The sequence below is a fragment of the Macrobrachium rosenbergii genome, chromosome 4 (assembly GCF_040412425.1).
Source record: "Macrobrachium rosenbergii isolate ZJJX-2024 chromosome 4, ASM4041242v1, whole genome shotgun sequence".
Lineage (NCBI taxonomy): Eukaryota > Metazoa > Arthropoda > Malacostraca > Decapoda > Palaemonidae > Macrobrachium > Macrobrachium rosenbergii.
The window spans coordinates 29,801,381-29,822,089 of NC_089744.1; the positions used below are offsets into that span (position 1 = coordinate 29,801,381).

General features: G+C 45.1%; 1 protein-coding gene across 4 annotated transcripts in view; it reads right to left on the reverse strand.

The window, feature by feature from the left end:
* LOC136831645 (protein arginine N-methyltransferase 9-like) overlaps positions 1–20,709 on the reverse strand; it is a 69,053-nt gene that overhangs the window by 39,076 nt on the left and 9,268 nt on the right. For all 4 annotated transcript variants that reach the window (XR_010850948.1, XM_067092291.1, XM_067092275.1 and 1 more), the window contains exon 3: positions 2,976–3,117. Coding sequence is in view for 3 of the 4 variants with exons in the window: in XM_067092291.1 (XP_066948392.1) it covers positions 2,976–3,117 (142 nt within the window). In the remaining variant the exon portion in view is untranslated. The remainder of the gene's footprint in view (positions 1–2,975; positions 3,118–20,709) is intronic.

Here is a 20,709-nt window from a genome sequence, read left to right on the forward strand (position 1 = left end):
CACAGGGCAAGACCACAACCTAAACTGAGATGTCAGGGGCCCCCAGCCTCATAGGCCTAGCATCCTTTTCTCAGTGATCCCAAATAGGCCTCTTGATGGGATTCCGGACGACACTGGTGATCTAGGGTCTAGGTGGTCCAGCTCTGTCGAAGAGAACATAATCTTCACCAAAGTGAATCCCAAGCAACGGGAAGAGTCGATGAGGCCAGAGAAGTCCCCTTGGGAGGAGGCAGCAGCTCCTAGAGAGGGAGCTTCCCTGGTGGCGTACAACAGGTATCTCCTCTTAACCAGATGAGAGGGAGGATGGGTGAAGGTAGCTTTGATCTCCTTTTTACATGACAAGGAAAGAACCATCTTGGGAAGCCTGGAGCTATCTTCTGGGAGGTTCCTCATCAGAAAGGAAGAAGCAGGTGAGACCGGGCAGCTCGAGCAAAAATAGAAGGACAACTTGGAGGTGGAGGCCTTCTTGAGGAAGCTCATGATTTCAGATAACTGTTGCCCAACGGGTGCCAAAGAAGGCTCATCTTGATCAAAGGTGGGCGCTTGGCACTCAGGAGAAGTAGATAGGTGATGAAGAGTTGGTGCCAGGCACTCAAGAGTTAGAGCCAGGAGCTCAAGAGTTGGCGCCAGGCACTCGGGGAGAGACAGGCGCTTAGACGATGGGGACATGAAGTGGTCCTTTGGGAGCTTGTGATCCAAAGGAGGGTGCTCAACAGACGGGCATTCAGGAGAGAATACTTCTGGAGAATCCTATGGGTGAGAAGGAAGTCAGGCCGCGGCAAAGACGGAAGGATCTACAGCATAGCTGCAGGAAGGATGTGGACTACAAAGCACCTCTTTGTACCACTTAACAGGCAGCGGAGAAGAGCCACTGACGTTGTCCACATGCCTCTTCCATGGCCAGGACAAATCGAGAAGGCGCCCGTGGTGCCTGTGATTGGAACAGGAGTCCAAACTTGACGATAAATGATGCACATCCAGAGACATGCCTTCCCAATGGCCATCTGTCGAAACCTGGGTTCATGCAACAGGCTTGAGTGAGGGGGCAACTACCCATGGGCAAACCCCACCAGCCTCCCTTGGATTTCCGGTACGCCTTCTCCCAGGGTTAGGTGAGTGGGACAGGGACCTTTGTCTCGGAGAGCCGGTGGGACAGGTAGCCACCTCCTCCACTTGCACTTCACTAGTCACTTCATCACAAAACACTTTGTCCATTAGGACTTTCACAGATGCCCCTATCTCAGACACAGTATGCACATGCACTACCAGGTTTACCTTCTTATCAAACCTGTATTCAAGGTTGGCAATGGCATCAGGGTGGGAAGTATGGGAGCCAGGCATGGGAGTAAGTGGATTGAGTGCAGGAGGGTTGGGAATAGGAGAAAAGGTGGGAACAGGGGAAGAAGGAATACCAGGACTAAGATCTGACTTAGATTTAAGGGTAGAATCTACGTTAACAGGAGCCCTACTCTCGGCCCTAGAAGTCACCTTTCTTTTCTATTCCTTTCAAGCTTACTAAGGTGAGAATCACTATTCTCCTTAGAACATACTTGCCCTCTAGAACTGCTGCAAATAGTGTGTGAATCATAATATACCTTACTCTGTCTAGTTCTACAGCCTTCACTACAATAGCAAACACTAGAAGCACTCGAATCAGGCATAACTAATTCAAAAAGCTGACAAAAGCAAACAAAAGCTTGAAGGCAGCACAAAAGCGACAATACTTCACAGAATTCCTGCAAGAATAACCAAAAACCAGTGAAAAAGGCTGTTGCAAGCTCAACGATGTTGACCATTTGAGCGGCAAAAAGAGAATGACGCTACCAGCTAAGTTGTTCCAACACCCCCGTTAAGTGGGCAGGGCTTGTCACCTACATTAACTATCAGAGTGCTACTGCACTTTTTAAATAAAAGGCTGCCAGCAAGGTTAAAACTATAGCTATGTACATAATTACTTGGTAGGTTACTTATATGAACTGATCATTTTTGGAAGACAAAATCAATTTTTTAAACGAAACCAGTACTGTACTACTGATTGCAAATAAGTATGCCAAGAAACTGTCTCAAACATTTAATCTCTTTGGAGAAAAAGAAAGAACAGCAGTCAAGCTGGAATGAGAATGCACAGGTGGATCCCAAGGTCTTTGTAAGGAACAGCTTCAAATATTTTGCCATCCAATCCAGCTGTGAAGCATTAGTAGAACTGGTTTGTAAGATAAAATATATGCTTATAGGTCTGCCTTCAGAAATATTACAAGCTCACTGTTTTCCAGGGCCTGCCATATTCACTTAAAAATATGATTTAACCATTCATTTCATGTTGTCAACTGTCCTTTTCTTCTGCTATAACCAGTGTGATATGTACTGTATACAATTAAAATAATAATAATCATCAATAAATGTAGCCCAGTACAAACATAATGCCTGTTTTATGACACCATGGATGGTTAGCATTGGGGTTGAAATAATGTTATTTAACATAATGTGAAAAAACATGTTGATGATGCTTAAGCATGGTTCTGACATACAAGGCCTCATTTATTATTAATACTCCCACGGCAGTCAGCCGAGTAATGTTAGTCATGGCAATATTGACACAATTATGCACTTTCTGAAATGTACTGCATTTGCTGTAGAAGTCTCCCTGCACATGAAATAGACTAAATGCCTTAATCCAATCCCTTCATTTTTGCTGTGCCACACCCAACCTATATGAACACTAAGAACAGTTACTACATAGTGGTAGGTCAAAGGTGCACATGCATGACACAGTTAGAAGTCTTCTGCTTCTCCTGTCTATAAGAAAAAAGAACATCCATCTGGAACATTCAAATTATGAAAGAGGGCTACACTATCAATGGGATTATGAAAATATTTCTTATTTTATCATATATAAGTTTTAACTATAGCACCGAATTTTTTATATTGCTGTGATATCTAGGCAACAATTCTATTAAATAATATAAAGTACTTACCAAAAACTTCCAAAAATGATGAATAATAAGCTTCCTTAAGACTTGGCAAAGTGGACAGGGCAGAGGACAAACTTGAAAAGCTTTGGCCGAAGTCCCTTTCTTGAAGATAATACTCAAAGTTACTTAAATGATGATCAGCAATCTGGAAGATATGGTTAGTTTATTAAGAAAGCTATGGTGATGGATTGACCACAGAATCAATTCATATCACCACAAACCCAAAACATTTATTTTTAACACTGCCAGATTTGTGAATCTATGAAATCCCAGACACCACATTCCAAACAAAGAAAAAGAAGAATGTCGACAGCTCCAAGTAGATGAGCGTATGTGCAACCAATCCCATAAGTCTTAGTTGATAGCTGTTTCACTTCTTGTGTGTCTGCCCACTGGTTTGCCAGTAAATATGACATTTTTATAATAAAATAAAGTTTTATATATACTTACTAAGTAATTACATAGCTATTAGCCCTTAAACGCTAACTGGACGTACCATACGTCGACTAAAATTGTCTGTTGGGTACCGAGTGGACGTACGGTAGGTCAACTACAAAAAACTTCAACCTTCGGTCAACATTGACTCGACCGAAATGGTCGAAAAATGCAATTGTAAGCTAAAACTCTTACATTCTAGTAATATTCAATCATTTACCTTCATTTTGCAACAAATTGGAAGTCTCTAGCACAATATTTCGATTTATGGTGAATTTTTGAAAAACTTTTTCCTTACGTCCGCGCGGTAACTCGGCCGAAAATTTCAGAAATTCTTTCGTCATTTTGTCGTAATTCTTGCACCGTTTTATATTAGCCGTTACATAAAGTTTTATATGTGAAAATGTGTGCAATTTCATATAAAATACAAAAAAAAAACAACCCATGGTTGTAGCTTTTATCAGTTTGGAAATATTTTCATATAAATAACGATAAGTGCCAAAATTTCAACCTTCAGTCAACTTTAACTCGACCGAAATGGTCGAAAACACAATTGTAAGCTAAAACTCTTACATTCTAGTAATATTCAATCATTTACCTTCATTTTGCAACAAACGGGAAGTCTAGCACAATATTTCGATTTATGGTGAATTTTTTAAAAAAACTTTTTCCTTACGTCCGTGTGGTAACTCGGCCGAACATCTCAGAAATTCTTTCGTCACTTTGTCGTAATGTTTGCACCGTTTTATATTAGTCGTTACATAAAGTTTTATATGAAAATGTGTGCATTTTCATGTAGAATACAACAAAAAATAACTCATGGTTGTAGCTTTTATCAGTTTTGAAATATTTTCATATAAATCACGATAGAAAAAATTCTACCTTCGGTCAACTTTAACTCGAACGAAATGGTCAAAAACTGCAATTGTAAGCTAAAACACTTACAGTCTAGTAATATTCAATCAATTACCTTCATTTTGCAACAAACGGGATGTCTCTAGCACAATATTTCGATTTATGGTGAATTTTTGAAAAAAACCTTTTTTTTACGTCCGCACGTTACGAATTCATGCATCATTTTATGATAATATTTTCTCTGTGTTGCTTTGATCGTTTTACAATTTGCTATATACCAAAATCATTGCAATTTAGTGTACAATACAAAGAAACAAAAAATAACTCGTTAGCTTTAACCGTTTTGCTTACAGCGCGATTTGCATACAATTATATATGAAATTTTTTTTTTTGTGCTGTCATATATTTCAATATTTATATATGATAATGATATTTTTTTCATTTTTGATGGTTGCATACTAAACTTCAGGCAATGACAAAAAAAGGAGCCAAAAATGAACTCTTAATCTTAAAAACTAAGGGTGCTGTGATTTTTGAAAAAACCTTTTATCCACTTCGGCGCTAACTCCCGAACGCCACCAGCATACGATAGACACTTTTGTAAATAGAGGCTTGGCGTTTAAGGGTTAGTTTCCATTTAACAACAGCTAGAATTTTGAAATTCACAGTAGCACTACTTTTGTTTTGGCTAGCCGAGTGACCCCACCCACTTTCAGGGTAAGAGAGGAACCAGCTTAGCAAACAAACTCAATATGTTTATGCTTTCCAACCATGTGAGGGGGGGGAGGGAGGGCTTTGATCATGTAATTACTTGGTAAGTATATATAAAAGTTTATTTTATTATAAAAATGTCATTTCTGGATCGGGTCCCGTGTCAGCCGGTGAAAAAGTCCATTCAGCACTTATTTCTAGGTAATTCCGTTGCTAGATACCAGAGAAAGCTAGATTCAGTCCCAAGAGTTCATGATATTAGAACTGTGGCCACCTCCATTAACTACTTCCATTACATGAATTTCGCGGATCTTACCAAGTACACTGGTTGGAAGTCTCCCTTAGTTTTCAAACGTCACTATTTGAAATCTTTAGAAGCCCTTAAATTCTCAACAGTAGCGGCAGGGAACGTTGTCCTCCTCTAGAACCCTTTCTGATTCCTAGTCAGTTCTTCCTCCACTGCCTCAGTTATCCCCTTACATTCATCCCAGTCAGGCATACCTTGATCTTGTCCCCTGACCGTTTTATCTGTATATTTGTCCGAGTGACACATTTATTTTATAATTTTTACAAATTTTGTATAATTGTTTTGTTTAAGTATATTTTATACATTGTCATGTTAATTTTAAGCTCCCACCAGTTCCATTTGTACATTACTTGTAATTAGTGCTAGCAATTAAACCTGTTCGGTGGACTTATGGTCTTCTGTTCCCCTAACATTTCGTTGTCTCTTACAGCATAAGAATGATATTTATTTCTCTGTTATTTTTTCACCGGCTGACACGGGACCCGATCCAGAAAAGGGATTTTGACGAAGGAAAAATCTATTTCTGGAGAGGGGCCCGTGTCACCCGGTGACCCACCCCTATTTTATGTTGTCTCCCTCCCATAGTAAACATCATTCTAGTGGGGTGGTGCTTTCATGGAATGCGGCTAGCGATGCTTTATGTACAATCAGCGAGTGGTGCATGGGTTTGTAGCGGCACCTCTCGGTGGGACTTTTGACTTTGGGAATCTCTGTAGGACAGGGTTCCGTGTTTTTATAGTTCACCCTTTTCCATACACGACTCCATCTAATGGAGCTCGCTCTGGGGGTAATAACTCCAGCGTTTCATTTAGCTTTCTCTGGTATCTAGCAACGGAATTACCTAGAAATAAGTGCTGAATGGACTTTTTCACCGGGTGACACGGGCCCCTCTCCAGAAATAGATTTTTCCTTCGTCAAAATCCCTTTTTTATATAAGCTACTTACCAAGTAATTACATTGCTGAATCCCACATTATAGGAGGTGGGATGCATGGGTTATCTATCCTAATACATTAAAATTAGTAATGTAAAGAAACACAATATTGCTAGCATTAGTAAAAATGCTTGCTGGTCCCTTACCTGTTGAGAGAGCTGCTACAGGAAAGTACTGCCTCTGGATGGCACTCTTCTCAACGCATAGCGGCATGGCGGTATAGCCAAGAGTCGCCTGCTACATAGCAGGATTCCTTTGTTTCAAAGGAGTGTCCGATTGCATACAAAGATTAAACAGTTTGCCCCTGCCCTGGGCATAGTACCAGAAAAAACACAACCAGAGAATATATAAAACAAAACACATTTGCCCATAGCCAAACATTACAGCATACCATTACCCAACATGTGGATAAAACTGGTGAGCACTCCAAATACCAAGTACCCCCAAGCTCCCCTGCAACTCAATACCATGACTCAAGGCAAAAAAAAAAAAAGGAAGAATGAAGGAAGCTTCCTACACTCCTCCCAACACCATACCAGCAATTGAAATAGGCCCAAAGGTACTGCAATCTCCATAGACAGTTTCAATGTCACGCAAATAATGAGTTGCAAAAACCTATTTGCATTTCCAAAATGTTGTCAGAATGATACAGGCAATAGACAAATTATGCCTAAAAGCCAGGGACATGGCAACTGCCCTTACTTCATGCATTTTGACTTTCTCTATGGGCAACGTATCTTCGTCAATTTGTGAGTGTGCTTCTAGAATTAAATCCTTGATGAAAAACGCCAAGGCATTTTTTGAAAGAGGGAGAGAAGGATCCTTAACTGAGCAACAAAGGTGGCTCAATGTCCCACGGATCTTTTCTGTTCAGTAAATAGTATCTTTAACGCCCTTACAGGGCAAAGGGTTCTTTCTACTTCGTCAGGACCCAAGATATCTATTAAACTTTTAACAATGAATGAGTGAGGTTGGCAGGGGACTTATTCTTGGCTAAAAACCCTAAGGTAAATGAGCAGATGGCATTACCTTGAGAGAAACCAACCTTTTTATCCAAAGCGTGAAGCTCACTGACTTTCTTGGCCATCGCTAACACTACAGGCGGTCCCCGGTTTACGACGGGGTTCCGTTTGCCTACGTCGTAACCCAAAATCGTCGAAGCTGGAAAATCGTCGAAAATCGTCAAAAATCATAAGAAAACCTTACTTTTAATGCTCTGGGTGCATTGAAAACGACGTAAACTGCATTATTATTGAGTTTTACATCAAAAAAACCTTCAAATTATGATTATTATGCTGTTTTGGGGCCATATTTCTTCCGTCGGATTCGACGACGCGTCGTAACCCCGAACATGCGTCGTAAGTCGGGAAATAATTTCTGATGAATATATTTGAAAAGCGTCAGAACCTCGAACGTCAGAAGTCGGAACCGTCGTAAACCGGGGACTGCCTGTACTATGAACAGAGTTTTCCTATAAGGTCCCTTAAGGAGAGAGATTGCGTAGGTTCAAAGCGTGGTTGCAATAGCTACTTCAGTACCACGTCTAAATTCCAGGCTACTAATCTTTTTGCTTGGTCGTATCAAACGACTTGATAAGATCAGAAAGGTCCTTATCAGTGGAGAGATCTAAACCTCTATGTCTAAAAACAGAGCTCAACATTGCTTTGTATCCTTTAATGGCTGCGGTGGAAAGGTTCCTGGTAGACTTCAAATATAGAAGGAAATCACCAATTTCCGCTATAGTCACCGATTTCCACTAGACACCTTAGAAGACGAGATGTTGTTTCTCCTGCACCAGTCACGGAAGATTGACCACTTGGCTTGGTAAACTTTGCTTGAGGAAAGTCGTCTACACCGAGCAATAGTGTTCACAACTGCGTTTGAAAATCCTTTCGCTCGCACCAATCTGATGACAGTCTGAATGCGGTTAGAGCTAGAGTGGACAGTCCTTGATGGAACCTTCTGAAATGTGGTTGCCTGAGTAGACTGGGTTTTTGAGGTAATAGTCTTGGAAAATCTACTAGAAGCTCCAGCAAGTCTGGGAACCATTCTCGGGCTGGCCAGGATGGGCTACTAATGTCATCTTTACATTCCGATGACTTAGGAACTTGTTTAACACTTCTCTCACCATCTTGAATGGGGGAAAGGCATAAACGTCCATGTTCAACCAATCCAGAAGCATCGTGTCTGTCGCCCAAGCTTGTGGATCTGGCGCTGGCGAACAATACAGGGGGAGGCGATGATTTTTTGCAGTCGCAAACAGATCTAGAATCAGTCTTCCCCACCATTTCCATAACTCTATGCAAACTAGAAGGTCTAGAGTCCACTCCGTGGGGAGAACTTGTCTTTGACAGCTGGGTTCATCTGCTAAAACGTTGCATTCCCTTGAATTAATCTGGTCAGGATCTGGGTTCAATTCTGATCCACCCAAATGAGAAGAAGGGCTCTTGCTGCTTGGCAAAGGGAGAAAGAATAAGTTCCCCCTTGTTTTCTTATATGAGATAGAGCTGTTGTGTTGTCCGAATGGACGGACACTGTCTCCTGGACACCTCCGATGCAAACGCTTGCAATCCCCAGTGAATTGCCGTCAATTTGTGTTGATGTGCCACTTTATCTGTTCCAAAGTCCACAGGCCTGAAACTTCTTTGTCTCCCAGGAGGGCTCCCCAACCCAGGTCTGGCGCGTCTGAATAAAAACTAGGTCGGGGTTCAGAGAGAGAAGTGACTTCCACCAGGCCAGAGGCCAGATCTTTTATTTCCTTCGTTATTGGAAAAACGAAGGAATCCGGGTGTTTCTTCCTGTTCTAGTTGACTTTCAGGAAGAACTGTAGGTTTCTCATGTGAAGCCTTCCTTGGGACACGAACTGCTCCATGGACGAGAGAGTCCCCAACAGGCTCATCCAACTGTTTGCAGAACAGGACTGAATGGTGAGAAACTCGTTTATTTTCTGAAGGCAGGGGTTTATCCTTTGGGGGGAGGGAAAAACCTGAAAACTCCAAGAGTTTATCCTCATCCCAAATAAGTCATCTCCTGAGAAGGAGTCAGTTGAGATTTTTGGAAATTCAACAAGAGGCCTAAATCCTGGGTGAGAAGAAGGGTCTTGTGAAGGTCCTCCGCACATTTTTCCTTCGACTGGAAGTGAATAAGCCAACTGTCGAGATACAACGAAACGTTGACTCCCATCAGATGTAACCATTTTGCCATTGGGGCAAGAACACGCGTGAATACCTGTGGAGCTGTCAACTAATCGAAGCAAAGGGCTCTGAACTGGTACACTTTTCGCTGGAACACAAACCTTAAAAATTTCCTCGAATCCCAATGGATTGGGACATGGATGTAGGCGTCTTCCATGTCTATCAAGATCATCCAATCCTCCAGATGAATGGATGCAAGGACGGACTGGGACGTCTCCACCTTGAATTTGGTTTTCTGTACATGCAAGCTCAGAGCGCTTACATCCACAACTGGCCTCCAGCCCCCGACGCTTTGGGGACTACAAACAGTTGATTGTAGAACCCCGGAGATGAGATGTCCTCGGCTAGTTTGATTGCTTCTTTTACGAGGAGAGCTGTCACTTCTTGCAAAATGGCTGAAAATTTCTCAAGAGTTTGCCAAGTAAGCCGTCAATGAAAAAGGCTTGTAGCTCAAAGAGGGTTTTTCAGAAACGGGATCGAGTAGCCCCCTCTTAGAACTTGGACAATCCAATTCTCAGCTCCTCTTGCTTTCCAATGCTCCCAGAAAAGTAGGAGCCTTGCCCCCAAAGGTGTGAGGAGGACTAGATCCTCACTTATGTGCGGGTGGTTTGTAGTAGGATTTTTTTATAGCTCTGGGGGTGAAACGAGTGTTTCCGCGAGGTCTAGGGAAGCCTCTTTGTCTGCCTCTACCCCAAAGGGCTGGGGTTGGACAGGAGAAATTGCCCTAGGGGGAAAAGCCAGAGTCTCTCTAGGCCGTCTCATTGATTGTGTGAGGAGATCCTGCGTAGATTTCTGTTGAAGATCAGTCGCAATTTGTAGCAGAGTCGATTGAGGGGAATCTTGTCCAGAGGCGAGAAAAGGAGTGCAGACTTCTGGGAAGGAGAAACTCCCTTCGTGGTGTATGAACACCAAAGCCCCCTTTTCTTGAGGATACCCTTTGCAAAAAGGGAGGATAACTCAAAAGAGCCGTCTCTACTACCCCATCCAGGCAAGAGATGACTCCCAAAAAATCCGAAGAGAAGTCTTCAGGGATATGAGGGCACTCCTTCACTTTATGAGCAAGAGCTCCTACTGCCCAGTCGAGAAAGCTGAGCACTTCCAAGACTCTGAACAAATGCTTGGTCAGATGGTCCATCTCCGAGGACGAGAACAAAATCTTGGCTGCATTGAACGCCGACCGCCTGGAAGAGTCAACTAAACCAGAGAAGTCTCCCTGGAAGGAGGCAGGAGCTCCCATGGAAGAAGCCTCCCTCTCTGGTCACAAACGAAGATATCGTCTCTGCGACAGCCTAGACGGAGGGCAAGAAAAGGAGGCTCTTCCCTGCTCCCTCATGCTCGAGAGCCAGTTCTCCACTTCACGGAGAGCCTTCTTAGCTGAAGCGGACAAAACCATTTTAGGAAGTCTTGAGGAAGGCGTCGGGTTATCCATAATATAAGTTGAAGCAGGAGATGCCGGAGCTGCAGGAGAGAAGTGATCAGGAAAGGTCACCAGCAGAAAATTGAGTAAGGAGGCGTACGCCAACGGAGGAGAAACAGGGTCCGCTACTTCCTCTTCCTCTGAAGAGATTGGTGACAGATCCGCAATGGGCTGGGGGACCGATGGGGCTTTCTGAATTAAGCCCAGGATATTGTCCAATTGCGCTGGATCGCCTGAACACAAGGATCCAATACAGAAGCCGCAACTGTCGTAGTAGGTAGAACCAAGGAAGACACAGGCTCTAACAAAGAAATCGATGAAATCGGGCGCTTGGAAGCAGCATTAGCCTTGGGCACCAAAGGAGCGTCTTGCTGCAAAACAGAAATGGGCGCCAACGGGCGCTCAGAAGTCGGTGAGCGCTTGGGAGCCGACGGGCGCTCAGATGCCAGTGGGCGCTCGGAGTTGATGGACACTCGGGAGCCAAAGAGCGCTCAGCAAAGAGGCGCTCAGGAGATGATGGGCACACAACAGATGAATGGCGCTCGGAGGGAGCCGCAACAGAAGAAGCACCATGAACCACTGGAGAAGGAAGATCTGGCGCCACCGACAACTTCTCCACCAACGAAGATTCAGGAACAGCAGACTGTACAGGCACTACAAGAACAGGAGTTGGGCACATGGGCGCTGGAGAACCCTCCGACATCACGACCTGCCTCTGCAAGTCCTCCGAAGCTAAAGATGAGTGCTTAGAAGACGAAGCTCTCAACGCCGAAGAGCGCTTCCAAGAAGTAGCGTGCTTAGAAGGTAGAACTTGTCCCATAAACGCTGGATGATCCTGGGAGAAACGTTCCGGACTGTCCCATAAGCTACAGGAAGGAAGACGTTCTGGAGAAGCCTCTTTAGCCTTCTTAATCGGAACAGCAGAAGGTTGAGAAGCGGCCGCGGCGCATCTTTTCAGAGGACGAGATTCGCCTAGCCACTGGCGCCTAGGACTGGAGTCACTGCTGGAAATACTAGAGGACAGGTGATCCACTTCCATAGACACCCGTTTCCAGCAGCGCTCTGTCGTAACCTGGGAATTGGCAACAGGTACGACTGAGGGGGCGACTGCCTCTGGGCAGACCCCACTGACCTTCTCTGGGCTGCCAGTTTGGCTCCTCCCAGGTTTAGGGGAGTTTGCCAGGGACCTTGGCCTAGGAGAATCAGCAGGACAGACAGCCACCTCCTCCACTAACACTTCACTATCACCTTTCACATTCACTTTGTCCATTAGGACTTTAACGGAAGCACCAATTTTTTCCATTGTGTCAACGAGTAATCCAAACTTAAGATTAATTCTTGATTCAAGGCTGGTAATGAGGTCAGGATCGGGAGTAAGGGAGCCAGGGTGCAGAGTAATCGGTACAGATTGAGACATGGGATCAGGTGGAACAAAGGATACAGAATCAGAAACATCAGACAAAGATTTTTCCGACACCTGACTAGCTAAAGTCTTCTTACTAGTAGCCCTAGATGCTGCTTTTCTCTTTTTATCCCTGTCTAATTTCATTAAATGACTATTCTTCCACATTTTTGGATCCCAAGAGACACACTCATTACAGGTAAACTCAGGGGAACAAACTTGACCCCTGCAAGAAGAACAGAGATTATGAGGGTCATAACATGCTTAATCAGTCTCGTATTGCAGCCTTTACTGCAATACCTAACACTCTGAAAGCCCGAGTCGGACATGCTAACAAGTTGAGTCAAAGTAAGTCCAAAAAATTATCAAATTTGGTAATACAAGTCTTAAGAGAAAACCTGACACTAACTAATTGTGCTGAAAAGGCTACCATAAAGCAAATACTTCACCAATGATCCAAGATCAACAGAGAAGAGAAATTTCAAATAACCGCTACTGCCAATCACTGTAACCACAGCCATCAGCCGGCAGAAACATATTGAGCTCGTCTGCTAAGCTGATTCCTCTCTTATCTCGAAAGTGGGCAGGGTCACTTGCCTAGCCAAAACAAAAGTAGCGCTACCACGAATTTCAAAATTCTAGTTGCCGGTAAATAGAAACTAATAGCTATGTAATTACTTGGTAAGTAGCTTATATAAAACATCCTTTCTTTGCATTCATTTATGCTTCTTTTCTCTTTCTAATTTTACTTCCACTGAGTGATTTTCATTGATAAACTTCTTATTATTTATGTGTGGGTTATTTCATTTCATTGAATTTTCAGTCTTGTTCTCTCTGGCAAAGCTGGGCAGTTATAATCAACTTGATAACTAAATAGCCCTGTTTGATTAACATGTTATTACCAATTGCTATACAGTCGACCCCCGTATTTGCTGGGGATGCTTATCACTACCCACCCCCCGCCCCCAAATAGCTCATATCCGAATACTTAAAACCTCTAAAAATGCTTATAACTGCCTATTTTGATAGTTCAAAACACCAAAAATCTCTCTACAAACCTGAATATTTTAAAAGTTTGATCACAAAATCATTTCTTAAAGTAAATTGTATTTTTCCTAACTACAGCATACAACCTGAGGTCCTTTACATTAGGAATTACTTACAGCAAAGCTGGAAACAGTTATTAAAACTCTTGAACGAGGTGGTTAGGCAGTAACTACCATCTGGTAGGTGGGAATCCCACCTGCCTGAATGTAAACATTCAGCCCAGGTTTCAGACTGAGAGGTGGCATGAGGTGGGCATAAATGTAATCTAAAGGACCTCAGGTTTGTATAGTTAGGAAAAACACAATTTACTTTAAAAATTGTGATTTGTTCCTACACGAAATACAAACCAGCAGTCCTTTACATTCGAAGACTCACTTGTTGGAGGGAGGAATCTGAATGAGTCTCTGTGGAGACTGGAGTTTGCCACACCTGGGCTGCTACTCCTGGTCAAAAGAGCAAGGAGTAACATGCCTCTGACATACTGATCAGAGTACAGGAACTGCGAGATCAACTGTCAGACATTTTCAAATGAGTGAAGAATCATAACTCATATAAAAATAGGCACGGAAGAATCTAGAGTCGGAGGCAGTAACGCAAAAACCAGAAAAAGGTTTTTCTTATTGCCAGGGCCTCCTTCCTCCCTTTGCTAGAGGAAGGAGCAGGATTGCTGATGTGATTCTATAGAACGGGTGCTTGATGTGTAAGCTTACCGCATCAGACGCCAGTTCCATTAAGTGTCAGTTCAGGTCCCATCCTCTGCCTGAAGGAAGAGAAGCAGGGGGATGAGGAAGGAGGAGGAGGAGACGCCAGTCAGTCTCGTATTCCCTCTCAATTCCAGAATCGCACACCTTAGGTGAGATGCTACCTGTCCTCTTATAGGAGCCGGGTAAGAAAACACAACTTGTTGAGCAGCCACCACAGGTCCAAGGAAAGGGGGTTCCAAAGACTCATGGGCAAAAACCCGAAGGTAGAAAGGCATGAATGTCTGATGAGACCACAGTTCTGCTTTCAGGCCAACAGAAACTTCTGGAATGTGAGGGATGGGCCAAGCCACTGACTTCGTGAGCTCTCAGGTGGAGTGTACAGGTGTCGTCAACATCAGCTGCGGAGTACAGTACCCTTCCGACCATCACACGAGGCCAGAAAGAAAGACGTGTCCTTGGACACTTCTTTCTTGGGCGAGTTAGTACTAGCACAAAGTCATTGACACCCATTAAAGATGTCGAGACTTCTTCGGAAAGCACCACAGCACCCTAACAGGACAAAGCAGCGACTGATCTGGATCATCGACTGCAAAGTCCAAGGGGGAGGGGATCACAAAGAACTCAACCCTGGCAACAGGTGCCGACAGGTTAGGAGTTCACTACGACATCCAAGACAGAGTCGAGCTAATTATCCAAATCCCTTGAACGCTCACAGCAAAGAAGGTCCATGAAGATCATCATCTTCTCCGATGCCAGAATGAGACAAGAAATGGTTCTGAGAGTTGGAACTCTGTCTGACGACTCTCGCAAGGGCGTGTGCACAGCACGAGACACAAACCCTAAACGAGAATCACATGATGCCCAGGGGCCTGAGGTCCTTGGGAGACCAAGACCAATCAGAGCTTCTCATTAGTAGCTAAATCTCAACTGAGGAGAAAAAGGCTACTTTCAGGTGAAAGACTAGGCCAAATGTGGACCTAAGTCTTTATGACTAAACCGGAGAGAAGCAACTCTCGGCGAAGAAGACAAGGAAGTCTGCAACCTGCTGAAGAGCAGATCTGACAAGAGAAAAACTCCCGTCAATGACACCAACCAGCAAAGACGGCTCCAATCCCTGAGTACTGCTACAGAGGATTGATAGGGATATCCAGCTATCTCTGTTGCCGCCTGGCGAGAAGCCTTTGCTTGCAAGGAAAGCCGGATAGTCTCTAGTCGTGAAGGCACAAGGATTGTACTGCCTGAGAAGCCGCTTCACGTGTCGCTGGCACAGAAGGTCAGATCAGGGAGGAACTCTTCTCAGTGCCTCGGAAGCAGAGCTAGCGGGTCGGGCAAAAGGCGAAGTCTTCCAGCATTCATCTAGATTCAGAGTGAACAACACTTTGCTAAACTCCTTGCAAATTAGACAAATACGAAGAGAAGATGAAGATGTCGAGGTTGTCCCACCATGACAGCATGCATCACCGTAGCGGTCTGTGGGTCTGGTACAATGAAGCAGAAGACCTGCAGACTTCTGTTGAGGCAGTAGGCAAACAGAAAGATGATAGGGGGAGCCCTCAAGTTGAGCAACCTCTCTGTGAAGAATTGAGTGATGCGAGCTCTCTGTCCCTGTCACTCGATGCCAGAGGCCGAGCTTCCCTGCCAATACATCCCATTGCCTGGAATGTATCTGGCTGATGGCTCTACAGAGTGCAGTGTGTGCCAAAGTTCACTCGAGCACCCGCAAAGTCAACCAAAGCAACAGTAGGGAAACAAGACTCTTGTTTGTTGACATATGCCACTACTGTGGTGTTGTTGCCTGACAACATCACAGAGTATCTCAAATAAAAAAAAATCCTGAAACTCTCGGAGGGCCAGGAAACTGCCTTCGAGTTCCAGGATGTCAGTGAGAAGGTATGTATCGTCTCGACTGCAAACCTTGAAGACAACGGTCTTACAGGTGTGCGCCTATTCCCCGGTCAGTGCATCTGAGAAAAGAAGCATGTTGCGAGGAGAATATGCAGGCATATTCAGAGGTTCCTGTCGATCAAGCACCAGCCTAAATCCTCCCTCATCCTTTGAGAGAGGAAAGGATTAAGAACTGGAAGCAGATTTCCTTCATTCCCCAGAAGAGAATCGAAGGTGAAGCTGCCCGAGGGGACAGCTTCTGCAGCAACGACAGGACACCGAAGACGACTAGCTCTAGCCGGGCTGGCTGCTCCTGAAGTCAGGAACATGGGAGAAGAAACAAAGCGGAAGTTCGATGAAAGATGGCCGAGACCTGGAGGAAAACAAATACTTCTCCTGAAGGCTATCCACTACCAGGTCTCAGCTATGTTGCTGTCATATAGTCCAATGACTTGACAGTTATTCCTTCATCATGGCACCAGCAAGAGGAGAACGCCGTTCCGAGCGTTCTCTCTTCCTCTCCTTCCTCTGCCCTCTTCCCAATTGGAAAGACAGTTGAAAGAGCCACACGTACGCGCACTTTCTAAGAAGAGAATGAGGAAGGCTGGGTGTTCTGCAGCGACCCTTTGAAGCCTGCGACTTCTTAGGGGCTGAGGAAGGGCAGCAAGGTAGTTGACCTGGTACATTCCTTGACTACTGCAGTATCTACCTACTTTCTGTGAACGAAGGAGGCAGAATAGAGTAAAGGTCCGTTCTTGAGGGAATGTGACGACTCAGCACTTACAAGACCGGAGATCGGAATCAGGACAGCATCCTTCTTCTTAGCACCAGAATTGCCCACAGGTTGCTGTCTAGTGCTGGGTAGGTGAACCCACCCTCCAACTGGAACAGTCTCTAGAAGGCAGTGTACTCTTCAGGAATGATCACATCCGAGGAGGCAAAGCCTTGAAAAAGTGAAGGATCACAAATTCATCAGGAGACTACCTGGAGGGACACCAAGCAGTGTCTTCCAGGTTCACCATCTCTTGTTGCGAGAGGGAACACCCTTCACGGCAAAGAGAAACAGCGAGAAATCCGAGTCCGGACAAGCCAGAGCCAGGGCAATCTGCTAGTCGGCATAAGACCCCTCCAAGGCAAGACGAATCGCTTCTGTCAAGGAAGAGGAAAGGGGGAAGGAGCTTGACTGGGTGGCTCAACCAAAATGAACTCTTTATCCAGGGAAAAAGCATTCATCTGGTCGAGAAAACCCTTATACCAAGCAAATATCGCATCAGCCCCAACCAAACTCCTGCAAGGAGTTATTAACGAGGGATGCCGTAGTCCTCTCCCTGAGATCACAGTGCTGACGAATCAGCATGAAGATCTCTGTGAAAAGAAAATCGAGGGTGTCCGCATCCCGAAGAAGATGACCCTAGAGTCCTCCTGGGGCACGACACTCCCGATCTCTTCTCCTTGGAGGGATAACCTGGCCAGAACCCAGAAAACCATCCTCGAGTACTCGGATGTACAGCGAGCCGATCCAAGAACCGAGCCCAAGACGTAGATCCTTGTAGTGGAACTCCGATAAGAAACAAAACTCATCGGAGTCCTCTCTATCCGACTCGCATCCCCCAGCAGCAACTGAAAGGGTCTGATGGAAGAGGAGAGGAGAAAAGCACTCTTACCTGTCCTGCTAGAAGAACCAGCGGGTGATCATCAACCAGACGTGATGACGGTAGCACGGAGGAAGGAGAGCACTAACGCCAAGGTGAAGCACTGAACTGAAGAGGGCAAAAGTTCACTTGAGCTGAGTTTCCTGAAGGAAGGAGAACCTTGACAGCATTCAGTTCACCGAACCGAGTGAGCTGAGACAATCATGTAGACGTGATTGGAGGCTGGGCGCGCAAGCCGAACCGCACAAGCCGAGCTGATCAAGTTCACGGACCAGATGAGCAAGCTGAGCATAACAAGCCAGTCTCGAAAGGCAATCAGGGGCTGGGCGAGCGGGCCAAGCCGATCTGAACCGATCACGTAAACGCGATCAGTGGCTGGGAGGGGCGAGCAAGCAGGGTTCACCCGAACCAAGCCAGGACAGCTTGGCGTGAACTAGTGCTGTCCTCAAGACATGCTTTAATCTCCTCCAAGGCCAAAGCTCCTCGAGAAGGTTTAAAGGGGATTCTTGTCTACTGACACAAGTGCCCGACGCATGGGTCTGAGACATGAGTTTCGGAACTGATCGAGCAGTCAAAACAAAGCAGGCAGGAAGTGTCGAAACATCTGAATGTTTAGACACCTTCTCTCATCCTGTGCCTAAGCCAGACCAGAGAGCAAAACTCCCTAGTACTGGTTTGGGGAGTGCCCAAGATTCAGCAGAATCCCGGACACTCAACGACTCGCTAGTCGAAAACTCAAGATTCCAAGGAGTCCGAGCGCTTGGCGAGACTCCCAAATCTCATCAGACGAGAGTAAGCTCCTCTCAGCTTCCGATGAAAACCGAGGAGGGACAGGCACAGAAACAGCCTTAGAGACAGACTTCTAAGAACTGGAATCAAAAGCTAAGCCTCAAAAGGCTGCACACTTGAGGCACCCGAGACACGAGACCCCAATGGGGATTGCGAATCAGTTCCCGACCCCAAAGGGAGAAGGCAGCAAAAGACAAAGTCAAAGATCAGGACTTCTTCCTCGATCTCTTCTCTGACATCTTCTACAGGATGGTGGTCAGGAAACACAGGAACTGCCGGGCCAGCTAAATCAGGAAGCGCAACGGGGAGCAGCCCAGCCGACAGGAACACCAAGAGAAGCAACAGGAGCGACCAAGGCAACCGAGGCAGGAGGCACAACAGGAGCTTCAGGATCACCAGCAGCAGTGACAGGGGCAACCAGGTAGCTGGGGCAGGAGGCACAGCAGGAGTGGCCCAATGACGGGCCGCCAGGGCAACAGGAGCAAAATTACATGAGGCACAGCAGGAGCAGATGGGACCACTTCTGACCACAAGTACAACAGGAGGCAGTGCACAGCATATTGAAGTGCCACAGAACGAACAGCAGTAGGTCCCCCCTATCAAGGCACATGTTGACACCAACATGGTTGTCGTCGAAGTACCACTGTATGAGGGCAGCCTTCCTGCCACAGGGGAACTTCAGCTGTGCCTTATAATGCTCGCTATCAACCTGGAGAAAAAAGCATAAAAGAGTAGTAAAAGGAGACTTCTCTTGCTCCGAGGGGGATGGTCCTACAAAGCAAGAGGAGGCCCCTGAGAAGAGGTCGTCCGACAGCCCTCCGTAACACCTGGCAAACCCGTCGATAAAGTTCCTCCCAGCAAAGCCACCCATGTTGCAGGCAGTGAAGAGCAACACTCACACAAGACAGAAATTTACAGTCACGCTCCCATACAAGGAGAGAAGGGCACGAGGCCCAAATGAGAGAGGAGCGAAAATTTACGCCCCTGGCTGCCGACCCCAAGAAACACACTGGGGAAAGACAATCTTACTGCAAGGCTACCAAATCGTGGGTTTGTATATTAAATACAGGCAGTCCCCGGTTATCAGCAGGAGTTCCGTTCTGACGGCGTGACAACAACTGAAAATCGCCGATATTTGGTTATCGGCGCTTTTGTTAGATATGTATTGGCACCAATACCCAATTATCGGATTACGGAAATCAGCGATTTTTGGCACCGTAAAACCGGATCGCTGATAACCGAGGACTGCCTGTAATATCAAACACAACATATACACAAAAACACAATACTGGGGAAGAAGAGCTTAACCCTTAAACGCCTGTTGGACGTTTTAAACGTCGTCAAAAATTGTCTGTCGAATGCCGAGTGGACGTTGCAAACGTCGACTGAAAATGCTTTTTTTAAATATTCGCGGAAAAATAATTATAGGCCTAGTTTGCGGAAGATTTCAAATCACGAGCCTTGGCAGATACTGGGAGTTCACAGATCCAGGTGTTGTGTTGTTTTTGAGCGTCACCCAGACGCGCATGCGCGAATTCCCTCCTACTCACGCCAGATAGCATCAGCATCGGACCTTGCGGGGGAGCGATATTTTGACGCAGGCGTGTTTTGCAGAACTTTGGCGAGTGTTTGCGTATTCGTGCTGCAACAGGACGTTTGTAGATATGTCACAAAGGCGTCAGGACCGTGAAAGGCGCATGCTGCCTGTCGGAAGTGAGCGTGTGAGGCGAGTTTTAGACTGGGATGCTGGAGAAGGACCCAGCAACCAAAGTGAATTTTAATATTCGGTCAACTTTGACTCGACCGAAATGATCGAAAAACGCATCCGTAAGCCATAATTATTACATTCGAGTAACAATCAATCATTTACCTTCATTTTGCAACAAACGGAAAGTCTCTAGCACAATATTTAGAATTTTGGTGAATTTTTGAAAAAAAAATTTTCCTCCGCTCCGCATGCGCGAACTCCGCTGAAAATCCCGTCATTTCTTGCGTCAGCTTGCCGTAATTTTTTCGCCGTTTCATATTATTCGTTACATAAAGTGTTATACATCAAAATGTGCGCAATTTCATGTAGAATACAACAAAAAATATATCATTCCTTTAGCTCTTCACAGTGTTTTAATATTTACATCGAAATCACGATAACTGACAAAATTTTAACATTCGGTCAACTTTGACTCGACCGAAATGATCGAAAAACGCATCCGTAAGCCATAATTATTACATTCGAGTAACAATCAATCATTTACCTTCATTTTGCAACAAACGGAAAGTCTCTAGCACAATATTTAGAATTTTGGTGAATTTTTGAAAAAATTTTCCTCCGCTCCGCGTCGCGCGAACTCCGCTGAAAATCCTGTCATTTCTTGCGTCAGCTTGCCGTAATTTTTTCGCCATTTCATAT